The sequence below is a fragment of the Sander lucioperca genome, chromosome 2 (genome assembly GCF_008315115.2).
Source record: "Sander lucioperca isolate FBNREF2018 chromosome 2, SLUC_FBN_1.2, whole genome shotgun sequence".
Lineage (NCBI taxonomy): Eukaryota > Metazoa > Chordata > Actinopteri > Perciformes > Percidae > Sander > Sander lucioperca.
In genome coordinates, this window is record NC_050174.1 from 4778808 (window position 1) to 4802728 (window position 23921).

The 23921-nt window shown below is 39.9% G+C and overlaps 1 protein-coding gene across 1 annotated transcript in view; it reads right to left on the reverse strand.

Annotated features, from left to right (window-relative positions):
* The window catches only part of si:dkey-215k6.1 (transmembrane protein 132C), a 267170-nt gene that overhangs the window by 176407 nt on the left and 66842 nt on the right, over positions 1-23921 (reverse strand). Inside the window, exons 2-3 of the mRNA XM_031305397.2 lie at positions 10817-11235; positions 9509-10086 (exon numbers count right to left, since the gene is read on the reverse strand). Of these exons, the coding sequence (XP_031161257.1) occupies positions 9509-10086; positions 10817-11235 (997 nt within the window). The remainder of the gene's footprint in view (positions 1-9508; positions 10087-10816; positions 11236-23921) is intronic.

Sequence of the window (23921 nt, forward strand, 5' to 3'; positions counted from 1 at the left end):
GAATTTGTCTAGGGCACAAAGATTAGCCGACTCTTTCCTAACAAAACTGCTTGACAGTATGATGCGACAGTTACCACAAATGACACAGAAGCAAGCCACTGTTTCGTCATCATCATCATATACTGATTTATCTTAGTTTATTATGAAGGCTGCAGCTGGCTGTTGTGGTCATGAATGGTCCTCAGGACTTTCTGCAAGAATTAATATTCGCCAAAGACTGTAGGCTTCAGTCTGACCTTCCAGACTCAGCTGGACTCTTTCAGACTGGCTTCTGGCATTAGGTCATTGAATAATGTAGCAAAGCATTGTTTAAATGTCCACCATTTAGAGTGTGTGTGTCATCTCATATTGGAGATACTGTAACACTCACATATTAATGGGTCTATAATCTACATTCTTGTCAAACATGTGAATTATTGCTTCAATATGTAAGTGTGCATTTGTCTATGTTAACTCTCCCAATGTATGAAAAAGTCTAAATACATTTCCTGATATTTTTATGATATTATTGTATATTTTAGTTTTCCCTATCAGATTATTTGACTTGTTTATAGCAATGAGTGCTGCAAATTACCTGCAGAGAACCAACATCAAATCTTGAATTAAGAATGGAGAATTTTAGGATGCATAAAAGTACAGTAAAAGTCAGGAAAACATTGTTAGGATGAATAAAAAAACAATCTGACGATTCACAGTGTGCAGGTATAGAGTAGCTCATATGCAGGCAGAGGTATGATGCATTAAATTGTCAAATTAAGTCAAGTTAACTTTGATAGACCAACATCTCATGCAAAGACTCTTTGGGCCCGCACTGAAAATGTGCATGTACAGTACATGTGCAAAAGGATCCTCTTCAAATCCATATAACCTGCCCCTGTAAAACCAAACTGTTTTCCCTGTTCTTCGTCCAGGAACACAAGTGACACCTTCTACTTCAACTTTTACAGTTGAGAATGCATTCGTCTTAAAGCTCTGCTCCGCTCTGTAACTTATCCTGGCCCCATCATCTTGGTAGACCCACTCTAGCAATGCGTGATCTGCACAGGCATATGGCGTCCACAGTAGCGTCTGCTGATGCCTCTAAGCCATGCATTTTTTTGTTGAAGCTACTTAGCAGAGTTTCAGGAGCAGGGCCACACCTCAAACAAGCCTCTTCCGGCATTCCTAAAAATACCACCTAACCTTATCCTCTCATCTGCGCTCGCTTTCCGCACCCCTCCCTCCCACCCTCTTTCTGTTCCTCTCATTTCTCTTCTTCTTTAGGTCCTAAGGGGGTCAGTCGTGTGCGAGTGCTACGGCGGATTCTCTCCTGAAGCCTCCCCACAACGCAGTCAACGTCAAGTCAAACGATGACTATAAGAAAATTCCCGCCTCGCATATCGGCAACTTCATGCCTCGCATTCCAATCATCTTTCTTATTAAATTGTTCAAATGTATCTGGTTGATGGTGTGGTCCTTGCTAGTGAACGACCTCTTCTAGCAGACTCCCCCAATGACTCGCTTCTCTAAAATCAATTCTTTTGTAAGGGACAAATGTACAGTAGGTACTCGGAGGTTAAGCCTGTTCAACATCCTATTTCTTGTCATTTTGACAATCCACAATTGTCACATTTGGCGATTTATTACTCATCAGTTAGCTTTAGAGTTGCTACAAGATCTTTTAAAAGTAGCTTACCATCCAACAAATGGTATAAGCCAATATGTAACGTGAAGCACTCACGCAAAAGCGTCTACCACTGACCCATGGTTGATTTGGGAGGTTTACAGAATGTTTTGATTACTTTGCTGACCAAAGAGACAATCTCCTGTATCTACTCTTGGGAGAAAGAAAAGATGACTAATTTTGACAATCAATTCAAGTACACAAAAAAGTCAAAGCTTATTAAAGATCTTTTTACAGTAAATATGGTACTACATAACTGGCTTTCATTTACAGATGAAAAAAGCAAAAGCTGTAAAACAAGAACAAAAACAATCACCCATCACTATCAGTCACTTTATGAATAGAATGCACGCTAATTTCTTTTGGTCGTGGGTGGTGTTTTTGTTTTCTCACCCCACAAGCTTATTGCCTTCATCCCAGCTGAAAGAAATGCATCTAATTCTCATTCTTTTCATCTTTAGTGTCTTTTCAAGATTGTATAAAATGCATTTGTCAGTTGCAGGGGTTCAACACAACGAGCAGCAGAGAAACAAGGACACTGACACACAAACACATAAAGACAGAGAGAGAGAGTACAGACTGAACCAGAGAGACAAACAGCATGATATACTCCCATAGAACATATTATATTTAGGCACACACGAATCACGTATTGTTAAACACAAATGATGAGGAATATGCATACTAAAGCGGATGTGCACATATGCAAAAACACAATTACAATAATAATCATGTCAATAATCATGTAATCAACAATCATGTAATGTGTTTACTTACGGCCGCAAATACACTCACACACAAACACACACACACTCGCAAAAACAATTGATTTTCCCTCCTTGCTGGTGAAAGGGCATTTGAGGTGAAATCAATGGTCGAGCTTTGTGGAATAAAGGCATCCTGGACGCGTGTGTGTGTGTGTGTGTGTGTGTGTGTGTGTGTGTGTGTGTGTGTGTGTGTGTGTGTGTGTGTGTGTGTGTGTGTGTTTGTGTTTGTGTGTCTGTGTTTGTGTGATGACACTGAGGAGAAAGAGTGTGTGTGTGTGTGAGGTGTAACCAGCAGAGATGACTAGCTGGTCCTTAGAAGTACATCTCCCCTCTGATCCTAGGAAAAATCCACTAATCCCTTTATACACACACACACACACACACACACACACACACACACACACACACACCCACACACACACACACACACACAGAAATAAGAATGGGACAATAAATACAGGTTTCACAGAAAAACGAATGGCTATTATAATACCAGTCACATGATAACAGAGTGAGAGAAAATAGAGACAAACGAGAGAGAACACAAGCAGAGAGTGAAAAACATATTTGCCTTTTGATAATCGCTGTGTCAATCAGTCTCTATCTGCAGTATATCTCTCTCACACACACACACACACACACACACACACACACACACATAGCATTTATCCCCTCATCAGTAATCATCTTGCTAATTACCTAACCAAACAACGATAGCACACAGTTCAAGACGACAGCTTTTTAATGAGGGAGATACTAATCACTTTGACCCTTGGTCTGTCAACATTCCCACTGTTAAAAAATATTGAAATGCTCAACTAAATAGATTAAAAGCATCAGAACTTCTCTGGCAGGAGTTTCCACTAATTGAAACATTGTATTAAATATGTCTGGCTGAATGCTTACTGAACTAGAGCTGCATAGGACATGAATTCATCATCAAGTTGTGTCCTCTTTTCCTACATTTTGAAGTTACAAGCCAAACGGTCTCCTAAGACCCTCCCACCACAAGGGAGAATGAATGCGTGTGCATGAGCAGTGATTGACACGCAGTTAGACAGCCCACCTGGCCCTGATTGGTGCATCTGAACAGGGAGTGGTGGATTTTTGCAAATCGCACTACAGGCTGTAGGTGGTGCCAGAGGAGCCGGATTTTTTTGACCTGCTTCATGTAGTTCTACTCAAACATAGGGTCAGTTTCAGCAAACATTTTATAAAACTTACCTACTGCACCTTTAATGTGTGTCTTTTGTTTTCTGGTGTACTTATTAAGGATTAATGCATGAAAAGGGAAGTTCTAGATTTGATTTTAGAGTGAATTAATTGCATTCCAGCAGAAAACAGCTTATATATGTTAACAATTGCAGGAGTTAGGGCTGTATCTGTTTCCTTTATAGTTGGGTTGGCAGGTATGTACTTTGGCAGCAAGACTAGGTTTGTAAGATTGTGTAGCCCACCATGCTGTCTTCCTGTGTCCTTCCGTGTACAACGATACAGCAAAAAAAGTATTGTGCTTTGATTGACAACATGAAGATCGAATCAGAGGCTCCAGCAACAGATCAACATTTATGGGGCAGTCCGAACATTATGTTAGAGAGTTAGCATAATTTTGCAAGGAAACTGTAAAATTATGTAAAAACTTGTAGGTTTTACCTTCTCTGGTGCACAGGAAGATATGTCAATAACATTTATGGAGGTTGTATAAGTTTTGGATGAACTGAGCAATAGTACAAGTAACAACAGTCAGAACCAACAGAAAAAGTAATGGAAACAGAATTACAGTGGAGACAACGTGTGTACTGTTTGACAATGTTTTTAGCTCACTGTAAAAACACCACAGCCCAGGTCTGCTTGGCCCAAAAAAAGCAACCATCTTGCATGTCTGATGCCCATAATCTTATTGTTCTGTCATATTTAAGGACGTTCCACTGTGTTTAAGGGAAAAACGTGACATAATCATATACCTTCACCGTCGCATGTGGCAAAGTGGAAACATAGCAGGAACATCTGCATTGGAAATCTGTTTGATGAATGGAAAACTGCAGCTAATCTGATGTAACCCTAGAATTATGATATAACAAGTTGGACAAAAAACCTCTTTTTGACAAATATCCTTTTTTCTTTTTTCTTTTTCAACATCTTGAATAACACGATAAGCACAAAACACCTTTACACTTTTTGAGTATTTCTTTCTTAATCAAAAGGTCTCTCCTCTTGTCCTTTCAAAATTAATCATGGTTTAGGCACAACGAGCCAGGGAGTCCATTTAAGTTTGGCCCATTGATATTATTAATATCTAAGATTGAGTGTCAAAACAAATTACAGCACATGTGTCATATGTCTGTTGTGTTCTTTCAGCCATATACATGTTTAGTTGTCTATCAGTCATTTTCATTTAGTCACAGTCTGTGACACTGGCACTCTGTAATAAGTTACAGTACTGTAACTGTAAACAGTTACAGTGCAAAGAAAACCTTTTAAATTTACATATTCATTTTTTTCTTTTCTTCCTGTGACTAAACTTTCAGCATCATCCTCTGGATTAATACAATAAAAGCAAATAATTATAGTTTTGCCACTTAGTATATGAACACAATGTGTTTCTGCAAAATTGCCTTTATTTTAACAGTTCATATGGACCCTTCTATATGAGAAATTAAGAACTTTTTGGGGAGGACAAAACTCAATAGTTTTTCTTATGATTCTAACTTGATACTGAATGGATAGATGAATACGAAACATATAAAATGTATTTAAAAAATCAACAATTATGTGATCATATACATTTTCACATCTTGTGTTCATATCTTTTGTTCATGTCTTGGATGAAGGAAAGGAATGAACAAGAGTAGTGACTGTTCAGATAAATACAGTAATCAATTAGAAAGTACATTCAATTGTGCAAAATAAAAAGGTCAGTGTCAGCAGAGATATAAGGGACAACGTGATGTCTTTGGGTTTGGGAAGAATTAAATGATAAAATTGATGGTGTGACTCAAACACAAAATGTGACTGAATTGGAGGAACAACTTAGCGGTGTAACTTCATCACTACCAGATGCCTCAGACATTCACAACCACAGTTACAGCTAGTAGTCTGCAGACTTCAGTCTCATCACAGAGTGACAGAATCATGTACGGTTATGTGAGACTACAAGCCCAATGACAGGTGATATAGCAAGGATGCCCAACCCAATTTGGCAAATGTGTGTTGCCTCGAGTCCTCCGTCTTTGCATCTTTATCTTTTGGAAAAGCTGTAGAGTAAGGAAGAGATGCAAGTGAAGGAAGCTTTTCCCTTCCTTTCTTTCAGCGTTTTCTATCTCTTCTGTTATGGTCCCTCTTTTATTCTTCCCCCTCTTTCATTTTCTTCCTGTTTCTGTCTGTCTCTCTCGCTCGTCCTTTCTCTGTGTGCCTTCATCACCTCAGCAGTTTATCATAATCACATCACCTCTGTGTGATGGAGCACACTTAAGGCTTATTACGTGTGTGTCTCACACTCTCTCTCTCACACACACACACACACACACACACACACACACACACACACACACACACACAAATACACAGGAATGAGATCCACTTAAACCTTATTACATGTCTGACTGTGCTTCTAACATGGGAGATTATCCATGGGACTGTATGTTAGGGCAGAGGGCAAGAGCTGCAGGTAGGACGAACAAACACACACACACACGCACACACACACACACACACACACACACACACACACACAAACTCAGATGCAAACAGAAAGATAAGCAGAAAAGATTTTAAAATTGCATGGGTTTTCTTCAGCTCCCACAGTCCAAAGACATGCAGGTGTTAAGTTAAATGTTGGCTCTAAATTGCCTGTAGGTGTGAGTGAATGGGAGCGTGAATTGTTGTCAGTCTCTATCAGCCCTGTAATTGGCTGGCTGGCTGTCCAGGGTGAACCCTGCCTCTCCCCCCAATGTCAGCTGGGATCGCCCCCCCCCCACCCCACCAACAGGTGGTTACAAATAAAGGATAGATAGATTTTTTTTTTTTAAATTGTACCTTCTTCAACATTGACACACAGTTGGATACACGGCACATAAGACTGGAAAACAGAATATAGCAGGACCTGCTGAAATATAGAAAAAGAAGCCAAGGAAAAAAAATAAAATAAGATATGATGCCATAAAAAAGGAGATGGTGTTTTTTCCCATCACTATGTTTCTGTAGCAGTACCACACAAGTGTACACACACACACACACACACACACACACAAGTGTGTACAGACACACACACACACACACAGCAGGGGTGTAGTACAACAAAGACAAAGACAAAGTGTCTTTAGGGGGAACCAAAGAGGCCACCTCATCACGTCTATGTGAGTCTGTGCATGCGTGCGTGCCTGCGTGTGTACGTACGTGCTTGCATGCGTGCGTGCGTGTTTAATACACACACATAAGTGTGTATGTGTCTGTGTGCATGTACTGTGAAGAAGTATGAGTGTGTACACAGGGCAGAGAGAAATACTGTGCTCAGTGTCTCAGTCTCTGTCTGTGCCCATGTGTGTGTGGTTGTGTGTTTGTGAACAGTTGTCAGCAGGTAGTGGGACAAGGTGCAGTGCAGTCTAGCCACTTGTTCTTTTCCTCCAGTGTCCTCAGATAACCTCAGGAATGATTGCGCACAAAGAAATACACAACTTAGATCCTGTTGACATCATTGATTTGTGTCTGCATCTTTTAGAATTTTTAGAATATCCTGTTAGAAGGTTAAATCTCACCAATAACACTGTTTTACTTTAGAGTTAATAGGGTCTTGAGGCTGTTATCATTTGTCAGTTTTGTAATTGTATTCAAACCCCCATTGCCAAGGATCTTCTTCCCTGCAAGTGATTCATGTGTACTGCCTTTGCTTCCTAGTCCTACTGGCATTTCGAATAACCTGTCTGCAATGCAACACAATCAAATCACTCATAAAATACACAAGTGCAAGTGTATTGCTGCCACACAGAGTTCCACTCATTTCATATGAAAGAGCTTATGCTTGTGATATGTAATTACTTTGCAGATGCAATATTCTGCAATGAAAGTTTGTAACAGTAAAAGTACATAACAATTTCAAAAGCCCTAAAAATCCATGGTAAAGCTACACATGTGATGTCATGAAAATCACAGAAGGCTTTCTAATGTCCAGCCAGTTTAGGCGGGAGTAAGAACAACCCCCAACTGCTACTTTTCGCCACAACGGGAGTAAATTTCACCTGGTGAGATCCGGTCTGATCACACCATCAGGACCATTCGGGCATTTACAGATGGTGCTTGATTGACTCCCTTGTTAGCTTTGTTATAGACCTATCTCCACAGTGCTGTGGAGTAAGGTCTGGCTACACCACACATAAATTCTGGGTTGTTTGCATTTCTTTAAACCAATTGCAATCGTCTTGGGCGGCGCTAAGCTCCGGATGCAGTGACGGTGGCTTGGCAAAATAGTCTCAGGAAGGAACTTATTTTGCACCCCGCAAAAAAAAAAAAACGGTACATACAATATTAACTGAAGTTAACTGTTAACACAATACAGTAACATGAGCTATATAAATTAGCTGGATAAATGGTTAAACGTAATTTGCTCTTACGACTGTATAGCCGTGTATACACCAATCGGTCCCAAAATGTCCCAGTTAGATAGTAAATGCAGTAAACATATTCTTTGTACATTTTTACAATTACTCCCTGAAAGAACCAAGCATGCCTGCCTTGTTGCACAATCCAAACTTTCTTCAAAACTTGCAATTTTCAGCATGTAGCTTGCTAGCTCGAAATTTGTTGTTGTTTCCCGAAGCGAACAGAGTTTGAGAACGGCAACACACAGAGAGAGGAAGATGAGGGACAGGGATGTCAGGGTAATTATCCTGGAAATGTACTTTTCATTAATCCAGATTAGTTTTGTTTTAACTGTTAGGTGGACAAATGACACATTAGTATATGAAGTCCCACCTCTGCCCAGCTTCAAACTAAGTAGAGTTCTAATCAGTCCGAATAAGTAAATACACGTCATTAATTACATCAAATAGAATTAGATACTAAGACACTTATTAGATATTCTCCAAAGGCAGCACAAATATCAACATCCTCTTCCTGGAAGGGTATTATTGTCATTCTGAAAAATGCAGCAACTGAAGCGGTTCCAAATACAAATGTGCAGCTTTCATTATCTAAAATCGATTCTTTTGACATTGCACAAATGATCTGAAAAAATGTTCAAGCCTCATGTGAAAAGGGGAGTCAGTTGACACGTGCCAATTACTGTGTTCAGTGTATTCCAGGTTTTCTTTGAGTGAATGTGAGACTGTAATAGTGAAAAATGTATTGTTGTTCAGAGATGATTCTAAAAAGTTTTCAACAGTTCTAACCTCATTGGAGTAAAATGCTACAGTATATACAGCCACAGTGTTGTGTGCTGGGATGTTCTCTAAATAGAATAATACATTGTAAAAAATGATAAATCTGTAATTTTTCAGCCTGAAATCCCTAAAGTCAGTGAAGTGACGAGGCATAGATGGGCTGCCGTTATGCATGCTTAGTCTAGATCAGGGGTTGTAAACTCATTTTCGTTGAATTTTTTTTCCTGGGATACAAGCACATGAAAACAAATTGCAGATTATGTGGAAAAGCATGTAGGTGAATTCTTAAGGCACGCCTGAGACACAATTTGGGTACTACCCTCCAGTTTGAGAAACCAGGATCTACTCTAATTTTATGCTTCTTCTTTCTCTGCCACTCCAACCTTAAGTCCCTCAGCCTTTCCCTCTCCCGCTTCTCATTTTCTGTGTTTTCTTCTCTCATTGGATCAGTCATGAATATTCATTAGGTTGTTCTTTGCATGGCTCCTGAAAGAGGCTTGTTACACAAAGGTGACAGCCATCAACCTCGGGAGGCGGCGGTGTTAAGAGATGAGAGAGAGCAGATGAGGAGGAAAGAAATAAGTGGAGATGATAGAAAAAAAGAATCAGAAACCATAGAAAAAGGGAAACGAGACAAAAGAGAACAGAACACCAAATAAAAAATCGAAGCCAAATAAGTTATTTGAAAGCATTCGTGTTCCCACCTCAATGTAAACTGTTCCGTGTTTGAACCTGTCTTCATGTAGACGCCAAACGCCACCGTCTTGCCAAGCCGAACTGGACTGGGTGGCACCAGAACCTCCACATTTTCATCCAGTCTCAATTTTTCTCCTTTGGCAGAAACCGGGCCCAAGGTCATTGCCACAGAACCAGCTTTCAGCATGTCCTGAAGACCCCCATCCACTGGGGAGCTCCACTGGCCCCCGAGGCCCATGCCCAGGCCTCCATGAGGCCCGACGTTTGCACTCTGACCTCTCCATGGCTCATTAACAATGGAGGGACACTCTTGACCAGCTCCTTCCACTGGTATGATTGAGTAATACACATCCACTGATGGTAGAGTCACTTCAGGAGGTCTTTTTCTCACTTGCGGTGGTGTAAACCAAGCTGGGGGAATCTCCAGACGGATCACACAGATGCCAGATGGTCCCATGAGCCGGCAGCCCGCCGAGGGTGCTGCTTCACTGGTGTCACGGATGGCCACGGCTCTGACACATGGGAGGAGGGCTGGAGGAGGCAGCTCAGGCTCATCCCAACGCCGCCCTACCAGATAAAACAGCACCTGAGGACAAAACAAATGCAGATAATGTCAGAATGGGTAAATTAGTAAGAACAGCTAACCAACAAGATAATTGTCCAATAATACCAAAACAATCAACAACTACAAATGTTCTCTTGCAAAATGGGTTGGAAATGGCAAAGAAATTGATCATCTGCTCCAATTCATGAAAACGTTTTTTGCGTCTTTCTTTCTTGCAGACAGATTTCTGCATGAGTATATTCTTTAAATGTGCCCTAATCAATATATTTACATCAACAATTTACATTTACAGTGGATGGAAAGTACTGCACTTCTTCCCTCCATTACTTGTGTAATGTGAAAGGTGTTGCTCGTACTGATAAACTCAAAGAGTTTTACCACCCAACCATGCAGCCCCTCAGCTCCACAGAGCATTATATAATCTTTCAGCTAACTCTAATTCAAAACTAATTTTGTTTTCTTGCACGCAACGTTTTTGCTTTGGTTCACTCTTATCGCTCTCATTCTTTTCCTAGCCAAAGGTCAAGCTTCAAGTGATCAATAATAAGTATGTAATGATAGAATGCATGAGCAAACATATGATACATTTATAGATTAAATCCTCTAAATACCTTTGGATTTGATCATGCTTCCTGTTTGGGATTGGCCTATTAAGTATAATGTGAAGCCTAAAGCCTTATTTAATTGTATGAGAAGATTTATGAGTAAAAGACCAATGAACATTCAAAGTCAAACAATAAACTGCCATTACCTGTATCCAGGGCCGTGTTGACCCCACTCTGGGCACCACCACTTGACCTTTGACCCTCCAGTTCAAAGTCACCTGGTTGGTCGGCAGCAGCAGATGTGGTGGTGGACCCTGAAGCAGCTCCACTGGGATTGGCTGCTCAATGCTCAGGTTTCCGTAGCTGCAATTGACACTTGGCAGGGATTGTGGGGCGGCGACGGCTGGTTCCAGTTGGTGGAGGAAGAAGGGCTCAGTCCACGATGATAGGCTGCCATTTCGCATCACCTCTTGATTGGCTTCTCGCAGGAAGAAGGCGGAGTCTGCACCACTTAGCTGGCATTGGACTGGGAGGTAGGTGGGGAGGGAGGAGGAGAACCGGGGCTGGGAGGAATCCAGCCCTCCTCCTGGTCCAACTCCTGCTGCTCCTGCTGGGCTGTCAGACACTGAGGAGGAACAGGGAATGGCAAAAAAGAGAGGAAAATGATTAATTTCAATATAATTATAAAAACATGCCTTTCATAAAATAGATAACTAATGCAAAGCCTAAAGCGCACAATCCAAATCCAAAGAATCTGACTCTAATAAAGTCACGTAAACAGTGTGCAAATCCGAGACTCATTGACCTGTGAAATGTATATTTATTGTACACACACACACGCACACTTCGATCAGCTTGTTTCACATAAATTCACACATGCATTACAACCCGTACATGGTGTTTCTTTACAGTTTCTCTACAAGGAGAAATGAGCATAAACACATTCGTTCTCAGGCCTATTCCTACACAAGAGTAATCGACTCAGCATCACACAGGGATCTACATTAATGCATTACTTTTTTTTTTCCCCATTCGAAATGAATTATACCAGCATATATCAAAAATGACATTTTGCTCTTTGGCAGTTTATTTCCATTTATTTACATACTGTTTTTATTCATTTTCCAGTGTATTTTTACCAGGCATTTCACAAAGATTGGGAGTTTGAAGCCAGGGATTACCTGGGTTTTGGTGCAGTATCTCATTTCAGAAGAATACAAGGGGTTACAATGGCTTGATGGGAGGATGTTTTGATCCCTACCCTTTATCCTTCATCACTCAGTATTTGTTATTCATCTGCTGTTTGGCTTGTCATAGTGCAAGGCACTGAACCACCAAACTGATCACTTATTGTACACTTGGAATATCAGTGTTATCTAAATGAACCACAATTAATCATATTGTGGTTTAGTAAAGTTCAGGAAGATTATTTTTTAAATATATTGTTTTTACTTTTATTGTTGCTTAGTCATTTGTGAATATTTAATGTTGACTTAAGATGTACGGTATATGTTGCTTACCTCCTACTGTATGTGAATACCCATGGGCTCGATATTGTAAATTCCTGTTCCTACATATTTTCGGGACATCCTATTTAAAACTTAGAGCCACCTCTATTTAGATCTAGCTGTATAGGCGTTATGACAGTCACTGGCATGATGTTATTATTTGGTGCTTTGAGGCTCTTACGTAAAATTCAGTATTATATGTATATATATATATATATATATATATATGCTTTTATTGTCATGGTGTGGTATGCTTTAATAGCATTATTATATGACTATAATGGGACCAGAGCGTTTGTATTTAAAGATTGCTTATCTGTATGTTCAGTTCTGTATATCTTTTACAAACCACATATCTCCAGGGATATAAGCAGTGTGTTGAACTTTGTCTGGGAATGGTGCCCGCTAACAATAGAAATAACCAAATATACTGTAGAAAACAAAACATGAATGCATTAAATGGCTTCTGCTGTACACATGCCACAGAGAACATTTATAAAATATTGCATTTTACTATACAAAAATAGATGGAATGATTTCCATTTTAACACACCAAGGAACCAGCGCTGGCACAAACAAAACACACACGTACAGAAGTGGGTTTCAGTGGAAATGTGTGTGTGTTTCCTTGTGTCCTAGGGTAGCAGAGTGTGAAAATATAATGAGGGTGGGATAGCATAGCGCTGTCTGGGGCAAGTCATACTGAGGAGACTTCACAAAAAAATAATGGCAGAGAAATAAAGTGATACCTCAGTGCAACATGAATAAGCAGGCTGGTTTGGTTATGGCGCATGGGCATGTAAGGATAAGTTTAGAGTGAGAAAGACAGGAAAAGGAAGAGAGAGAGAGAGAGAAAGAAATAGACACGTGGTGACGTGGAAAGAAAAACACAAAGAGACAATAGCATGAAGGAAAGAAGAGTGAGACAGATGAGATAGAGAAACTAAAAAAAAATTGGAACACATAGTACAGTCTGACGGATTGGAGATACTGGCATTTTTAAGTTACACAGGATGAATGCATACACGTCACTAAAAATGAAACCAATTTGTCTCTGGTTGAATCTTTGTCATGGACGAATCCAAGCAAACTTTGAATGCTCTCCTGCACCAACATTGTGTACTGTACCGTGTCAATAAAGCTTTGGAGTGAAAGTTGAGATGGATAATGACAAGGGGGAAAACAATGAGCAGAAGAAGAAAAGAAAATGAGTTTATGTTTATACTGTATTCATGATTATACTGAGTGTTATGTGCATGGTCATGTGCTTTAAGGGGAAGACAGTTAATACTGAGGCAAACTTTTTAGGGTCATGAGAGGACACATTTCTTTCATATTAATATAGAGTAAAATATACAGCTTCTTTGGCTTCATCCATACTTTAATAAAATAAAACATCCATTAAAAGGGATATACATCATTATTTAGTGTCTAACTTCATGTTGGATTAGAGGTCAACATTATGCACATTTATGACTGCAGGGTCACAGAAGACTAACACTAACACAGCAAAAAAGGCTGGTTGAATTGTAGCCAAAGTGAATTTTTTAGATGTAGTTTGTAATCATCTACTGCTGACTGACAGTTATATGGTCAAACACACATCAGCACATTAGCCTCAGTAAGCTTTTTTAATTCTTTTCTCATTATTATGTGTGTCCTTGAAGACCTGCATGTGTGTCTGTGTGTGTCCACAGGAGTCTTATGAAACATATGTCCCAATCCCGAACAGGGACCTCGAACAGCTGACACATACACGCACACACGCACACACGCACGCACGCACGCACGCACGGACACACACACACACACACACACACACACACACACACACACACACTTGGATGGAATCATTAACATTGTATGAAGTGTCAGAAACAAATGTATTTTTCTTTACGTATGCATCATCATGGTTTTAAAACAGATCAATATAATATATTGTTTTGTCATTGTTATGTTAGTAATCTGAAAATGTAAGCTTCTACTCTTGTCATAATTGTAATATATTCTGGACAGCGTCATTGTAAATGTAAGTGAGTGTGTAAGTATCACTTACAGACACAAGAGGCAGGCCAATTGCAGCTCAATATGTGGCGCTATACTACAAGTCAGGCTTGGTCCTTTTCAAATCTGGCATCCAAACACTGGTATGCCATTGGCTACCATTAAACTTGGCATGGTCCTGATTACCTGGCATCATTACTTTGGCAACCACCAACCACAAGAGGAATCCATACCCGCTGTGTCATGCTGCACAGTGCGTCTGTGTGTGCGTGCAAATGTTTCCAAGTGCCTGTGTGTGTGGATTTCACTGGTCCAGTGGGTCCATGTATGTGCATATATGGTTAAGTATGCAAAAATGTATATGTGCATCATCAGTGAGACAAAGTATACTGTATAGATACAAGTGTATGTGTGTGTGTGTGTGTGTGTGTGTGTGTGTGTGTGTGTGTAACAGCAAATAAGGCAGGATAAGCATTGTTGGGGGGAAGAAGGATCACAGATGGGCCCTGTCAAATCTCTGTACATCTGGTTTTGTTCCTGTCCACACACACACACACACACACACACACACACACACACACACACACACACACACACACACACACACACACACACACACACACACACACACACACACACACAGCCAATAATCAAAACACAGTGGAGCGTGTAGGACAGAAAGAAAGAAGGAAAGATAGCGAGAAGCAAAAAGAGATGGGTTTCGAGTGAGAAAGAGAGATACCAAGATGTGATTGTGGCATCAGCACTGCTTGATATTGTGTTGGTTAAATATTGACTCCGATTTTTATATTTACAGTAATTAAAGACAGGCACACAAACATGATTAGGGCTATCTTCCACATCAACATGGTTTGGGTATCTGTCTGCAAGTGTGTGTGTGTGTGTGTGTGTGTGTGTGTGTGTGTGTGTGTGTGTGTGTGTGTGTGTGTGTGTGTGTGTGTGTGTGTGTGTGTGTGTGGACAAACTCAAGTGGGACAAACTCAATGTTGCACCAACATCGCCTATAACAGCAAGCTGTTACACAAACATAGCAAAACATGAACTTGAATGTACACACATAAACCATAGCTCTTTTTAACTTTTCTATGCATACTTTCAGTTTCATTTTTAGCCAGTGGTATATTGGCATGGTCCAGGGTTGCCATGCATTGCCAAAGCAGAAGGTGTCAAATTCTCCAGAATGTTATGTTGATTTACTGTTACTCCCAATTTTCCTTTAATGTATGACAACCGTGTACAAAGTACTTCTCCCTCCACTCCCTGCTCCCTTCCATCTGTTTGGTCCTCTATGTCAGTCTTCCTATTTTTCTTGCTTAGGTTGTTTTGTACAATTGAACAAATAGCTATTCAAAGCTATTCTGAGGCGGCAGTTAAAAGTAAAACATGTCCATGACTACTTTTCTATATCTGTGAACTGAATTACAAAAAAAAAAAAAAATTGATAAGTGTTTGATGAAAAGCATCAAAATTTCAGTTTGCTTTTGCTTCACTCAAAGCTTTTATCCACAGAAGCAAATTGCCCCCCCACACACACACACACCTGAAAAAAATAAAATGCAGTGCAGACACAGCACAGCAAAGAAATATCCATCATGGCAGAATTTCCTGAAAAGAATTAACTCCATTGATCACACAGATGGCACACTATCTGAGAAAGAGAAGGCAGGAGATGGGGGGGGGGGATGTGAGAGATGGATACAGGGAGATATATAGACAAGGATGGTGTGAGATGTGGAAGAAATGAAGGAAAGAGTGTTCAGGAGGAGAGGTAATAGGGGATAAGAGGATGAGAGAGGGATGAGGTTTCTATTTCTGAGCAGAACATTCATCAAAAGCATGAGTTTATTTTGGTGGTCACTCTATCTCACGTTCTCTATGCCTGTCTCTCTATCTCCCCACCCTGCACAATCTCTCCTTACTGGTGTTCATTTTTAAAATGTTAAAGGGGAACTCCAATGATTTCCCACATAAGTGTCACTTTACTAGTCATAAGTTGTGCTGCTCAGCTTGTGAAAACAGTTGTATAATGTCTTCTGTGGCTCTGGAGGAACTTTGTCAAGTCAGAGAATAACCCCTGATGATGTCAAAGTGATGTCATCTCAGCTTGAGCTTAGAGACTACACATTTGTAACTGAAAGTCTGTGTTTCAAAATGAAAGTGTAGCGTTTGATGGCCTTGTCCAAGGCCAAAGGGACTAATGAAAAATGCTTTTGGTTGCATTAAGGGAAATGTAGGATTCAGTTTGGTTGGAGCTTCAGTCACCTAAAGTAAGTATATCCCCAAATTTTCTACTTCAATTTTGACCACTTCCTTTCATTCAAGTCACCTGCTGTCACTGTAGTGTGTAATTTAGAAGTGCATTGCCTGATTTCATTACAGTGGCTCTAAATGGGCCTACACTCAACCATGAGCTGTGTTGTGTTTTGAGACATTTTGTGTTATCTGACAATTGAGCCGATCTCCTTAGAGCTTACTGTGTACAGATAGATAGGTGGATGCCAATTATTGGTACAGGCGCTGCAGAAAGAAAAACACCTAACAACATTATGAAACTTGTGCAACAGCCCTGCAAGAAACTGGCAAGGAAAAAACCTGTAATGGATAAGTTTGTTGAGACCGTGTTAGAGAGGTGTTAATGCAGCTCAGCTAATTTTTGAGAGTGTGATATATTGTATTAAAATGTAAATGTTGGTTTTATTTTGTCGACCTTAAACTGTCAGACTGTCCTCACCCAGAGAACTACCAGGTTGATTGTGCAAGCAGCTCATAACGACCCAAATTTACGTTTGCTGTTAGGTGGCTGTAGTAATTATCGCATGAGCAAACGAGGAAGTGTGGCGCCAAAATTTCACATTAAGATGTAGGCTGGGGTGACGGATGGGTCAAGAGAACAAAGGACTGTCACCCCACACCAGGGTTTGTGTCCTGTCTGAAACCAAAATTCAACGATCACTTTTTGAAATTATTCGACTTTTACAGACCTTAGTCCGCGACGGAGTTACCTCTTCATTTTAGTAGTTTTACGTCACTTGTTTCTAAGCAAATCCCTGATGTTTTACCAACCCTAAGTATTTTTTTGCCTAAACTAAGTTCTGTTTCACGTTACGTGTTGAAAACAGCAGTTGTTACATTAAGTCACTGCTGACATATTTGGACCTATTCCCCATCAGTTTAGGAACAGAGGATTTGTCCTCTTTCAAGTTGTCTTAGCGGTTTCATCTTCCTTTAAAACCTCACATATCAAAGTGCTAACTGCCAGACCTCTTTAATCGCTGACTAATGTTGCTAATTGGAATTCATCCTAACATGACAAACCTTTGTAGCAGTTTTTGTTATTGTGAAAAAGTTACCTCTGAATTTGTCCATAGAGTGTTTACAGAACTCTGTGTACCCCTGGTAGAATAATCCCTGATACTCCCACACACACATGCACACACCACCTGTTGATTGATGACCCTGCCATTGGGTCAGTGAAGTCACATTTCCCCAGATATGGTCTGACTACCACCTTTCTCCTCTGCCACTAACCCCCCCACCCCACTTGCATGGACCCAATATCTCGGTCTCTCTGTCTGCGTCTTTTTCTCATTTTTTTCCTCTATATCTTCCTTTATTAGTTTTCCTCCCCTCTGTTTTTCATAGCCCTGTTCTGTTTCCCATTACACCTTTCCATATGTGTAATTTAATGGTAAGGCAGGGAGACATGTCATAGCTAATAATTTCACATAAATCATGCCTCCATCAGTTAACAACACTCACACTTTTTGAACATATTGGAGAGAGAGACTGACAATATGAGAAAGACAGATTATTTAGTCTATGGGCCACCTGTACTATACTTTAGTCAGACTAACAGCTAACATGATACTTTCTCAAGACATTGTTCAGCTCAGGACGTTACATTCCAAATGATTACTTGATTATAATTAGTATAAACAGTGTATGTTGCAGTTCTCCTGGTTTAGGACTGTGATTATAGACTGTGGACCTCTGCAGTTCCTGCTAGATGTCTCCCTCAAAAGTTGAAATGAAATATACCTTTTGCTGTTCCGCCTTTGCCAATATTTTCCCCTTTTCTGTCAAATTCGCCTCTCTCCAATTTTCTTATTACTTTCATTCACTCTGTCCATTCACTCCATTTCCAGTTTCTCCTTGAGAAATAGGAGAAAGGAGGTGAAATGCACAGACTGAGAGACCCACTGAAGGAAGGATAAGATGGTGGGATGGAAGACTTTGGGAATTGTGGATGTGAATTCTGTGAGTGTGACTCATGTCAATGCGTGTGCAAGTGTGTGTGAGTGTGTGTGTGTGTGTGTGTGTGTGTGTGTGTGTGTGTGTGTGTGTGTGTGGGCGGGGGGGCGTCTCAGAGTGTGTTTGTGGCAACAGATTCAGGAAAGTGTGAAGAGCAATTTCAAATGGTCATCATAACACTGAGAGAGACAGACGGAAAGAAAGGAAAGACCTCTCAGAAAGGAAGTCGAGCAGCACAGACGGAAAGAGAGGAGCCGCGTGCAAATGCTAAACTCACTAATTGTTTTCTGAATGAGTGTCATGTTCTGTAAATTGTCTTTATTGTAGGGATTTATGTGAAATGTATGTATGAAAGTGTGTCGCATGGCCTGAAATTTCAACTTTGCCCACAATGACACAATTGCCACACAGCCTGGCACAGTTTCTGTTGTTGTGCGTCACACTTTTTAGAGTATAATTTTAGAGTCTTTTCAACCTTTTTTGAAAAATGACCACGTCAGACACATTTAAGCGGTGGTTCTAAACTGGAGACTTGTGTTCCAAAAGTGGACTGGTAGTACATTGATTGAATTCAGAGTGTGTGTCAATTTGGTCAAAAAGTACTTTCATTACTAGGCCTGCAGCGACGCGTCGATGACGTCGACGCATCGACGTCAAAATTACGTCGACGTTGTATTTTTGCGTCGACGCTTCGCCACACACACATGTGGGAGACCAAAACATTGCAGGAAACAGCAACCTCCTCACAGAATTCCCAACAAAGCCCTGCAAAAAGCCCCATGAAAAGAAGAAGTCCTAAAAAAACAGCTCGCCCTTAATCATCGAGGGTATGGGAATACTTAAAATATAGTCCCAAGTACTAACGTTAGCTAAATTAATTTCATGTTTGTGTAGTGTGTTGTGTAGCCTGCGCACTTAGGTGGTGCTAGCTAACTATCTTAGCTCTCCGTGCAGTTTGTTCATGCTAGGTTAGTAGCTAACGTTAACGTTAGCTAGCTACTGGTGCCTAGGCAGCTGTGTTTAGCTAACGTTAGTTATCATCTAATGTTGGCTTGAATGGTAGCTAGCTTACAGCTGCAGAACACAGCTATCTATAGTAGCTAACGTTAGCTAACGTGAACGTTAGCTAGTAACCTAGCACGAACAAACTGCACAGAGAGCTAAGATGCGTTGGTTAGCCTAGCACCACCAAAGTGCACAGCTGCATTAGCGTGTAAACCTACAGAATAGCAGTTAAGAGAGTCAGTTTGATTATGCATCAGGTTTTATGTTGGGACTGTTATGTTGTGTTAAACAATCCAAGGAATGTCTGTACTGTGCACTGCACAGTGTTTTTCTTTTTTGCACTACAACTTGATTTTTTTGAACAAGAGAGTTATGTTGGTACTGTAAAAGAGTAAACAGGCTGGCCTTTCATTTTGTATAACAGTAAAATAATTATTTTATTTTGTGTAAAGCAGAAGATTTTTTGCTGTGCAAAATTGTTTAATAAAATATATTATTAAGAATTTTTTGGTATTTATTTGCGATAATCGAGCAACAGAAAAATAATCGTTATATTAATCGTCCAATTAGTCGTTAGATTAGTCGACTAATCGATAAAATAATCGCCCGATTAATCGTTTAATAAATAATCGTTTACCCCCAGCTCTATTCATTACTGTTCCCACTGCACAGCTAGGAGCGGTAGTAGAACCATGGTGTGAAATTCACACCATTCGAGGATATGTTGTGTTTTGAGCATGTCTATTCTAAAACAGTTTGAGAACTACCATATTGGGCATCTAAGAAAATGAGAGTTTGTAAACAGCCACTTTATCTGGTAGAAAAAAATGGATGGGGATGAAGAAAGGGTAGTGTGTTCATTTACTGTATAAATATATATTTTACTATACGTTATATTATAGGTTATCAAAAACAAAAAATATATGAACATTTATTCATCAATTGTTCTTGCAATTTGCCCTATAGGCTAATTTGATGCAAGATGCTGGTACAATAACAGATAAATCAACTCTTCACTTTGGTGGGTGTTCTATGTCATATGCTAAAGTTGAGCCAACAGTATCACCTGCAGTGCCTCACCCCAAACATGGCAGCCAATAAGATTGATAAACAAACAAAGTAGAAGTTCTTTCAATTAAAACAGAGTTGTGAAGTAAAGCCTCTGTGAGTGTGGGGCCAGGATCTTCTGGCTATGAATGTGAGGAAGGGATAAATCCATTGGGCCTTGGTGCCATTCAATTCTATCCATCAGTAGTCCACAGCCAGGCAGCCAACTTGTAAAAGCTGCTTATAAAGGGGCTAAAGGACTCTGAGCGTCAACTGACTTAATGGACCAATAGGAACTACGTAGCAAGGGAGAAAGGAGAGGAGGAAATGGTGGTGGGAAATAGGCATAAGATGAGTTTCTTTAGAGGATAGTAGGTCATCAAAGAGGGGAGGAGAAAAGGAAAGTTAGAGAGAGAAGTGTGGAGGATGGGAAAAAGGAAAAGGGAAGGATGAGCAGCATGACAGGGAGAGGACAGACAAGAAATGAGCAGGGGAAGTGAGGACAAGGAAGTGGAGGAGGAGGGTAGGAGGAAAGAGGAGGAAAGAAACGAGGAGAGGGGGAAAAGAGAGAGTGGAGCAGTACAAAAAAGAAGAGAGGAAATAACCAGAAAACAAAATTGAAGGATAGGACAGATGACAGAACATAACCCCAAAGCATAGGAGCAGAGGAGTTGTTGGGGAGAAAGAAAAAAAGAAAAAAAAGCAGTTAAGTTTCAGTCTCTACAACTTTGAAGCACAAACTGACAGATGGCTGAAAAAGAGCAAAAAAGAAAAAGTAGAGAATAAAGGATGAGAAGAAAGCTCTCAGCAAGGCTTGAAAAACAAATAATGTAGCTTTGCATTTCAGGGTCGCAGTTAAATGTATTTGTCTTCAACGTAAAAAATATCCAAACTTCTGCTCTTCCAACACAGCACTGAATATTCATTATAGGATGCTGCTGTCAGGGTAAAGGCAGTAATTCCATAAGGATAGTAGGCTAATTATTTGTAAAAGACACTCCAGGCACATTGGGCAGATATACAGCACACACACACCACACCACACACACACACACACACACACACACACACACACACACACACACACACACACACACACACACAACAAACAAAATCACACTTGTAGGTCTATATCTCAACTGTAATAGTGTGTAAATGTTCGGAAATGAACATGTGTACTGTAAGGTGGATGTACACATCTCGGACCTGAAAGAAGCCGCGGGAGCTTGTGACCACCAGCAGCGCTCCATACCGACAGTTGGTGGATGTTAAAAGTAGCATGTGTCAGTCAAAAAGGAGAAGTCAATTTTAAACCAACGTGAGCAACAGAACAGTTTCAAAACATTTAAGTATTCTTGAAATGACAAACGTTTAATGCATATTTATTCCACGTTTTTGTTTGGCCTTGAGGTTATACAGTGTAATTTTGTGCAAAACCTAATTTGCAAAGAAAGCTACACAGGTTACCTTTAAAGTAAATAAATCAATAATGTTACTACCTGTTACAATGCATATTATTCAGCATTGACCAACTAATTGTGGACCATTGATTTCCACTCACACAGACAAAATGCCACCACTCCTTAAGGCTGTTATTATAGGGCTTTTTTTCAAAGGTTAAGGAACACTTAATTATACTTATTTAAAAATGTTCTTGGGTCTGTGAGTACTTGGGTTCTCTCTATACTCAACAGCTCTCTGCAATCTGGTTGTGTCCCTTCGTATTTTAAACATGCAGTTGTTCAGCCACTACTGAAGAAAACCAACCTGGATCATCAATTCCCACAAGTTATAGACCCATTTCCAAGATGTCTTTTATTTCCAAAATTTTAGAAACAGTTGTTTCCAAACAGCTCACTGCAGTCTTGAATACACACAACATTTTAGACAAATTTCAATCTGGCTTCCGTCAAAAACACTCAATACTCATGCTCGGTTTTGGTGCTGCTGGACCTTAGCGCAGCTTTTGATAGGGTGGATCATAACATCTTGCTTGAAAGACTTAAGCACTGGGTTGGTATCTCAGGGAGACCCCTGGACTGGTTCACCTCCCATCTTTTAGATAGAAGTCTTTATGTGTCACTTGGTCCCTATTGTTCAGAAACTGCTGCCCTTTCCTGTGGGGTGCCTCAGGCTTCTGTTAGGTCCGATTTTATTTGCATTGTATATGCTTCCCCTGGGACATATAATTAGCCAATTTGGAGATATCCATTATCACTTTTATGCAGAGGACATCCAGCTGTATGTCTCTTTTAACCTGGAAGAGACTGACAGTGTTGGAATTGCTTAAATGTTTGACTTCCATCAAGGACTGGCTGGCGAACAACTTCCTACAGCTTAATGAAGATAAGACCGATGAAGATAAGTCCTTATTCTTGCTCCGGACACTACAGCTTCCAAGGTTTTTCAGCTTTTGGGGTCCCTTTCTTCACCTGTACAGTCCAAACTGAGAAATCATGGTGTTATATTTGATCATAACATGTATTTTGATCAACATATCAAATCACTGACCCGCACATGTTTCTTTCAATTAAGAAACATTGCCAAACTTAGAGCTGTTGTTTCGCATTCTGAGCTTGAGATGATCATTCATGGTTTTATATCATCCCGGCTAAATGGTATTCATTGGTCTTTCCAGTATTTTTTCCTTGCTTATTTTCTGTTGGATCCTACTGTATTTTTACAAATGTTTATCATGTGAAGCACTTTGTGACTTTGTCTGTAAAAGGTGCTATATCAAATAAACATATTATTATTATTATTATTATTATTATTATTATTAGATTAATATAAGCACTTAATGTTCTTTCTTTTGATGTTCCAGCACCAATCTCCAGTTATTTTGTCCCAACCCTTTTGTCAAAAACTATGACTAATAACTAGATATTATTTATAGCTCATGCTATCTATATCTCTTTATCACAGACTGATTCATTTAAAATTACACTTCAACTCAAAACAAAATGAAAACAGCAAAATAAAGAACCAAAGTACCTTGGCAATCTTGTAGAATAAACCTTTTCAAATTGTGTCCAGTTAGTAGAAAGTAATCCCTAGTGTCATCTGATCAGAATTGTGAATTTTAAGTGGCCATGGTGTAAACATTTATAATCCATGAACTGTATAGCAGGTCTTTTAAAATAACAGATTAGACTAGCCTTATGAACAAGACAAGAAACTGTAGCTCAATAGAATACAGCCACATCCTCTTATTGTACAGCATGCCCTTGTAATCCTTGTCTAATCTGTTTACAACTCTAATCTGGTTAGACCAATCTGATTAATGTTAAACAGATAATTATCCGAATATGGTGCAAGTAATCTGATTGATGTACTAATAACAGGAGGATTCTGACACAGTTGGCACCTCTCTCTCTGTCTCTCCCTATTCTACATCACTTTTCTTATACCCAATTTATTCTTTTTTGCTGGCATATTTCAGCTCTGTTTATCTGTGACTCTTGATCTGTCTTCC